At 37.1% G+C, this 8,094-nt stretch overlaps 1 protein-coding gene across 1 annotated transcript; it reads right to left on the bottom strand.

Annotated features, from left to right (window-relative positions):
- Window positions 1–2: 2 nt before the first annotated feature.
- On the bottom strand, window positions 3–265 carry LOC104999203 (histone H4-like; the record flags this gene model as incomplete). The annotated part of the gene is made up of 1 exon (XM_010854710.1): window positions 3–265. A coding segment is annotated over exon 1 (240 nt), but the record flags the coding sequence as incomplete, so codon positions are not given.
- Window positions 266–8,094: the final 7,829 nt, after the last annotated feature.

Raw genomic sequence — 8,094 nt, forward strand, 5'->3', positions numbered from 1 at the left:
GTCTTCCGCTTGGCATGCTCGGTGTAGGTGACCGCGTCCCGGATCACGTTCTCCAGAAACACTTTCAGGACCCCGCGGGTCTCTTCGTAGATGAGCCCAGAGATGCGCTTCACACCACCACGACGAGCCAGGCGGCGGATAGCAGGTTTAGTGATGCCCTGGATGTTGTCGCGCAGAACCTTACGGTGGCGCTTAGCGCCGCCTTTCCCCAGACCTTTGCCGCCTTTGCCGCGTCCAGACATGGTTTCACGAAAAGTAAACCAACAGCAACTCTATTACATGTTTCTGCTCTACCTTTTCTAGGTCTAATCACCTCCTGCCACATATAATCTCTTCGCTGTCCTTTGCCAAGCAGGAAGACTTCCTGAGGAGGGGAATTATTAGAAAAATTTCTTCATTCTGTGACATTCTAAAATATCCATTTTATTTGTTCTTAGCATGGGGAAAAGTGAGAAGGCAGGTTACAATCTTCTGGTTGACTTTTTCTCCATATTCCAGAAGCATTATGTTTTCTTAAGGATCAGTGACTTTGAACATTTCTCTAATGAAATGCTACATGAATCTAGATGGAAGACAGAAGATGGGTGGTTCTGTAGGGGAGCAAAACTTGCCACCCCAGAGGGTCGCTTTAGCATAAAGATTAATTTAGGCTGAAAGGCTATCAGATGGAATAAGATAGATTAAATGAGTTATACTATCTGATGTTGTTAAGGATAAATCATTTACCATAGCCCAGGGATATTAGTATTGCATCTAGAATTGTTCTACTGGAGAAGCCAAAGTGACATCCTTGATGAAAGGAGATTTCTTCTTGATATACCATTTTAAACATTTGTTTTTACTCTAAAAGGCTTAAATATATATTTTCTATTTTAAATTTTGTTTCTAGATTATTGGATCTTCTGTGTGAAATACTGAAATAGTTATTAATGTGAATACTTAAACATTTCCAAGAGTTTTAGTTTACATATAAGTAGATTCTTCCTTTTCCATTTCTTCTTAGAGTGTTAGCTCAGGATAATTTTCTGCATATTTTTACTTGGAACACTTTATCTTTTTCTGCATTTTTTAAAAACTTGGTAAGATTTAGTAACCATTGGATTTCCTTTTGATGCCAGCTGTATTCTTGGTGATTTGAAAATATCTGAAGCCTACACCTACTTGTTGGGCCTTTTCCCCACCAAGTTTATCAGTTCTGCTCCATTTGTTAACACTTCAGCTTCAGGTGTTAAAAAAACAAAAACAAAAAAGCAACTCTAGTGTGATGATTCATTATTATTAATTTATATAACAAGGATATCAGTGTAAAACTCTTCTTGCTGTAGGCTATTTATTAATTTCACAGCAAAGATATAAATTTGTGTAAGAAGTAAAGGCAATAAAGAATTTTAGTTGGTCTCAGCAGATTAATAAATTTGTTAAAAGCATATTTCAAATTCAACTGGGCTTGGAAGTAATTAGAAACATTAATTTGTATATGATCAGATTTTGGAGTGATAAATTTAGAGTGGCAGATATAGAGTTTCTTTCATTTTTGCTCCATTTATGATTTAATATAGAGACAAAATATCATAAACATGTTTTACAGAATCTTTTAGAATCTTCTTTCAAGATGCTGTTATTTTTTAGTTTCATGCAAATATATTACAGTACTTTCTTTCAAATCATACATTTTAGGCTCATAGTAGGGATTAAGTTGATGCCAATTTCCTTTTTTTTTTTGGTTATACATTTCATAATGTACAAAATAGACTTTTTCAATGCTTTGTTTTCTTTAGTAAACAAGGACTCAGCATTAATGCTGATCCTCCAGCATTAATGTCTGACAGAAAAATTTATGCATTTCAATTTATCATTGGTTCTTATCATTCACTTGCTGCTTTTTTTTTTTAATTTCTCTTTTCATTCAGATTACTTATAGTGCCTGGTGGCTCAGGTGGTAAAGAATCTGCTTGCAGTGTGGGAGATCCAGGTTTGATCCCTGGTTCAGGAAGTTCCCCTGGAAAAGGAAATGGCAACCAACTCCAGTATTCTTGCCTGGAGAATTCTGTAGACTGAGGAGCCTGATGGGCTCTATGCGGTCGCAAAGAGTGAGGCATGACTGAGCAACTACCACACACTTCTTCTATAAGCCCTCAGTCTCACCAAATAGTTCATTTTATCCTTCCATTTAAATTGACTGTATATCTACATTTATAGAATTTTCCCTGCACTATCTGAAATTTCAGTATTATTTAGTACATGAGAGGCTGACAAACAGAATAGGATCTGTATATTGGGTCTCTGTAGATTATTTCACTTGATATAATTTATTACAGTTTTTGAATCTATATGTGAATCAGCAGTTACATTTCAGCTATTAAAAGTTAAGGTTACGTACTTTGAAAATTACTTTTTTCTTTAGATGAAGCAGCTACTGTAAAAAATCTAATTTATTTAATTCCTTTTGTAAAGCTATTCCATATGAGTTAGGGTTATCTAGAATTAGAATCATGCTACATATCCTATATATATATATATATAAAGAGAGAGGATATGCATATATCCTATATATATATATATATATATATACATACATACACATATAAGATATGCATGCTGTTATTGTTACATGGAATTAATAGCAACCAAATCAAACACAAGAAGCTTACTAAAGTTTTCAGATAGTAGTCATAGTCTAAAGAAACAATAAGCTTGAACTTAAAAAAGAGCCTGGAACTTCACATGGTCTTTGTACTTCTGGTTTTCTCTGAAGAGTATGCATGGCAAAATCCATCTTGTAGGGTAGAGTGCAAAATTAACAGGCATTCTATAGATTTACAAATATGCCCAAATAAGCCCATATGTTTACCCTTGTATAAATGTACTCAGATTTTTCCTTTCACCCTTTCTCTCCAACAATGTAGTTTTTACTTATCTTTCTAACCCATATAATTGCTTTTCCTGTGAAATTATCTAACATGTCTCATACAGACCTACTTCCTCCCTCAATATCTTTACAGGGTTTGTCCTAAAGTTCTATTAGAATATTTGTCATTGTCTTGTCATTGTTTATTTAGTAACTGTCTGCATGAGTAGAATGTGTTAACAACTGAATTTTCAGTACCTGGTTTCTAAAAAGTATTTCTCCAATGAATGAAAGAAAAAAATTGTCTATCCAAAGTCATACCAAGACATAATTTCACATATTTCACATGGCAGATACACTAGTATGTGTTTCTATAACCTAAAATTGTACTTAAGTGAGAGGAGGCTTTGTCAAGTGTTAAAAAAAAAAAAAAAAAAAGGTTAGGAAAACCACGATAGATTTAATGAGGGTAAGTAACTATTCCAGCAGAGTGAAAGTCTTGTGCAAATTTGTGCAAATTTAAGGACAAATATTGTAAACAGTACGGCACACTAACTCAGGTAGACCGGTGAGGGTGAAAGTGAAATGTGAATGGGAGAGGGTTGGAAATGAACCTGCAAAATCATTCAGAACTCTAAAGGTAGACACAGCATGGTGAAATTCAGACATGCTAGCTTGTGGAGCGTGAAACTATCAATGGAGAGCTTAAAATAGAATTGGTATGTGCTTGGATTTTCTTTTTAAAAAATATTATGTTGACAGGAAGAACTGAAGAGTAGTGAAGCTATAGTCAGAGGAAACTGTAAGAAATCTATTATAAATATCCAAGTTAACAGTGACTAGGGATCTGGACCAGTGAGATAGAAAGTTATGGGTCCATATTTAGAAGATAATGGTTAAAATGTCTGAGAAAGATGGAATGGATTTGAAAATGATTTTAATCTTTTCAGATGTGCATCCCATTACACACAACTGTGAATGTACTAATGATACTGAACTGGACACTTAAAATGATTAAGATAATAAATTTAATGTTTTGTGTTAAAAATTATGGTTGCAAAGAGAAATTTAATAAGCCATTTTATGAATATATGAGTCAGAATATGAAAAACATACAAAGCAATTTAAACTAGCAAAGTACCCGTATTAATTATTTATATGATTACCAAGATGATTAAAAAAAATAATGCCCTTAAGGGGGTGCTGCTGCTGCTAAGTCGCTTCAGTCGTGTCTGACTCTGTGCTACCCAACAGACGGAAGCCCACCAGGCTCTCCCGTCCCTGGGATTCTCCAGGCAAGAACACTGGAGTGGGTTGCCATTTCCTTCTCCAGTGCATGAAAGTGAGAAGTGAAAGGAAGTCGCTCAGTCGTGTCCGACTCTTCGCAACCCCATGAACTGCAGCCTACCAGGCTCCTCTGCCCTGAGATTTTCCAGGCAAGAGTACTGGAGTGGGTTGCCATTGCCTTCTCCGCCTTAAGTGGGTATTTATGTACTAATTCAGTACTAATGAGTTTCTGAAATTAGCTCCCATAATTCAAAATCGTATCATTGTTTTAATTCTATTTAAGCAAGTAAGCGTAGGAGGAAAATATACATTTGATAATTTTGAACCACTTGCTCTTAACTGATGGAAGGAACTCAGTGTGATGTAAGAAAAGTAACTCTTACGAGTTCAGGATTTCAGTATTATGTATCATGGGCACACCTGGATTAGTGTTTAAATTTTTCATGAAGCTATGAAATATCAAAGAATGCATGAGGGCAGAGTTTGTTTTGTATTTTTTATCCTAAAATGAAAATGCAATGGTTTATGAAGAAAGAGGGTGATCAGTGATCAGCATAATATATTTACTTCATAAGTGATTTTTTGTTTCCATCGAAATTGACAGACTTTCATTCTTTCTCAATATGTTCTGAAAGATGCTGATTTGTTTATCTGACCTTATTTTTTGAATAAGTCAATGGTACACTGAAAATTTTAAGAGAAAGACTACTCTAGCTGAAAATAGAACTATGGAAAGCAACCAGCCAGGTTGTGTCACAGTGAGTTACAGCCACACATCTATACTACTGCTGTTTCCCTACAATCACAGCAATGAATTACAGTAATACATTCAATCCTGATAAATGATCTACCCAGCTTCTGCTTAAATTAAACTGACTGCAAGCTGGATGAGTGCAGCCACATATTAACGCTGGGCCCACCATTTCTTGTCTCTATCCTGGTGAATTATGGAATGGTAGTCCTAGCTTTATGCATTGATTAACATTGCTGCTACAGCTTTTTCACAGATCAATGTTCAAGTGGAATGAAAAGTAGGCTCCAACATTCTGCTGCCACATTTAATGCTGTCATCATAAAACAAATGTGTGGTGTTTAAAATAAAATCTTATAAATAACTGTAGACATAGCCATGCTGCAAAATATTAATCACTAATTTCTTTTACCATTACTATCTTTTTTCCTATCACTATGAAGATAATAGTACCTAAGGAGTGACGACTAGCATTTTTTTCATAAAATATCTTTGCCTTTTTCTCAAGGATCTGTGAAATATTCTTAAGTTGAATGCTTCAGTATATTTTATACTATCCAGTTATAAAAAGACAGTCAATTGTATTTAACTTTTTTGTTGTAGAATGTGTGAAACACACATACATATATAAATCACAGATAAATACGGTTAATTTCTTGATAAAATAATGCTATCATATTAATGATATGCATACATTCTAGCACATTTTTATTTTGTCCACGACTTGTTTGAGCTTAGGATTTAATGATGTGCTTAAACACTTAGAAACAAAAGCCAAGATTAGTTGTATAATCATTTTCCACTGTTATGTGTTCAGATAGTACAACTACAAATATTCACTCAAAGTCACCTCAAAATTTTACAGAGATGGTGGCAATAAAGACATCACAATTATGTGTTATGTAGATAAATAGCTTTTGTGAAAGGTACACGACATCTACACATTAAAGTTTATAAATAAAAGTATAATACTAAAATAATAGCATATCTTAAAATTGGAAATTGCTATTTTATAATATATTACAAATATTCCAAACTGTTTTTTCCGAGAGCTTTTAATATAATGTTAGACTAAAGTTGAATACTATGAAAAGATTTTGGCAGTGTTTTAAAAGTAGTTGAGTCAAAGTTCCAGGGTTTCCAAATTGAAAGAGGAACAGTTATAGATGAAATCAGAGTGGTGGAGTAGAAGGACGTGTGCTCATCTTTTCGTGCTAAAACACCAAAATCGCATTTAGCTGCTGAACAAACATTGATAGGAGAATGTTGGAAAACATCAGAAAAAAAATAAATAAATAAAAAAGATATCCCACATCCAAGGACAAAGGAGAAGCCACAAGGAAACAGTAGGAGGGGTGTGTGTGTGCACTTAACCACTCAGGCATGTCCGACTCTTTGTGACCCCATGGCCTATAGCCTGCCAGGCATCTCTGGAGAATCATGGGGATTCTCCAGGCAAGAATACTGGAGCGGTGCAATCATGTCAAGATAAAATGTCATACTGGCCAGGTATGTAACTGAAAAACTGGAGAACAATAATACCAAAGAAGGTCCCACGCTTTTGCAAAGGTTCTGGGCCCCACATCAGGCTTCCCAACCTGGGGATCCTGCAAAAGGACTGGGAATCCCCAGGGAATCTGACTTTAAATTCAGTGGGATTTGACTGTAGAGCTTCCACAGGACAAGGGGAAACAGAGACTAATGGAGGGCACAGATACAATCTTGTGTGCACTGGGTCCCAGGGCAAAGGAGCAGTGGCCTCACAAGGGACTGAGCCAGACCTGCCTGTGAATATTTTAGGGTCTACTGAGGAGGCATGGTCAGCAATGGCCTGCTGCAGGAAGAAGGGCACTGGTGACAGCAGTCCTGGGAGGGGCATGTTGGCATACATCCTCTTGGAGGTTGCCTTTAGCCCCACCTTAAAGCCTGTAGACTTCATGAGTGGGCTGCCTCAGGCCAAACAACTAATAGAAAGGGTGCACAGCTCCACCTGTCAGCAGACAATTGGGTTAAAGATTTACTGATCATGGCCCTGTCCACCAGAGCAAGACCCAGTTTTCCCAATAGCTAGTCTTTCTGATGGAGAAGACAATGGCAACCCACTCCAGTACTCTTGCCTGGCAAATCCCATGGACCGGGGAGCCTGGTAGGCTGCAGTCCATGGGGTCATTAGGAGTCTGACACGACTGAGTGGTTTCACTTTCACTTTTCACTTGCATGCATTGGAGAAGGAAATGGCAATCCACTCCAGTGTTCTTGCCTGGAGAATCCCAGGGACGGGGGAGCCTGGTGGGCTGCCATCTATGGAGTCGCACAGAGTTGGGCATGACTGAAGCAACTTAGCAGCAGCAGCAGCAGCAGCAGCAGTCTTTCCAATCAGAAAACTTGCACAAGCTTCTTATTCTTATTCCTCAGAGAGTAGACAGAAGAAGCAAGAACTACAATCCCACAACCGCCAGAATGAAAACCACAATCATAGAAAGCTAACCAAAGTGATCACATGGATAACAGCTTTGTGTAATTCAATGAGACTATGAGCCATGCCATGCAGGGCCACCCAAGATAGATGGTCATGGTGGAAAGTTCTGACCAAACGAGATCCACTGAAGAAGGGAATGGCAAACCACTCCATTATTTTTGCCTCAAAACCCTATGAACATTATGAAAAGGCAAAAAGATACAGTACCTGAAGATGACACCAACAGGTTGGTAGGTGTTCAATATGCTACTGGGGACGAGTGGAGAAATAATTCTAGAAAGAATGAAGAGGATGGGCCAAAGCAGAAATGATGCTCAGGTGTTGATGTGTCTAGTGGTGACAGTAAAGTCCGATCCTGTAAAGAACAATACTGAAAAAGAACCTGGAATGTTAGGTCCATGAATCAAAGTAAATTGGATGTGGTCAAGCAGGAGATGGGAAGAGTGAACATCAACATCTTAGAAATCAATGAACTAAAATGGACATGAATAGGTGAATTCAATTCAGATGATCACCATATCTACTATTGTGGGCAAGAATCTCTTAGAAGAAATAGAGTAGCCCTTATAGTAAACAAAAGCCCAAAATACTGTAAGTATTTGGGTACAACATCAAAAATGACAGAATGATCTTGGTTCATTTCCAAGGCAAACCATTTGACATTACAGTAATCCAGGTCTGTGCCCCACCACTAAAGCTGAAGAAGCTGAAGTGAAACAGTTTTATGAA

Source organism: Bison bison, unplaced genomic scaffold, assembly GCF_000754665.1.
Source record: "Bison bison bison isolate TAMUID 2011002044 unplaced genomic scaffold, Bison_UMD1.0 scf7180017864347, whole genome shotgun sequence".
In the NCBI taxonomy this organism is placed as follows: domain Eukaryota; kingdom Metazoa; phylum Chordata; class Mammalia; order Artiodactyla; family Bovidae; genus Bison; species Bison bison.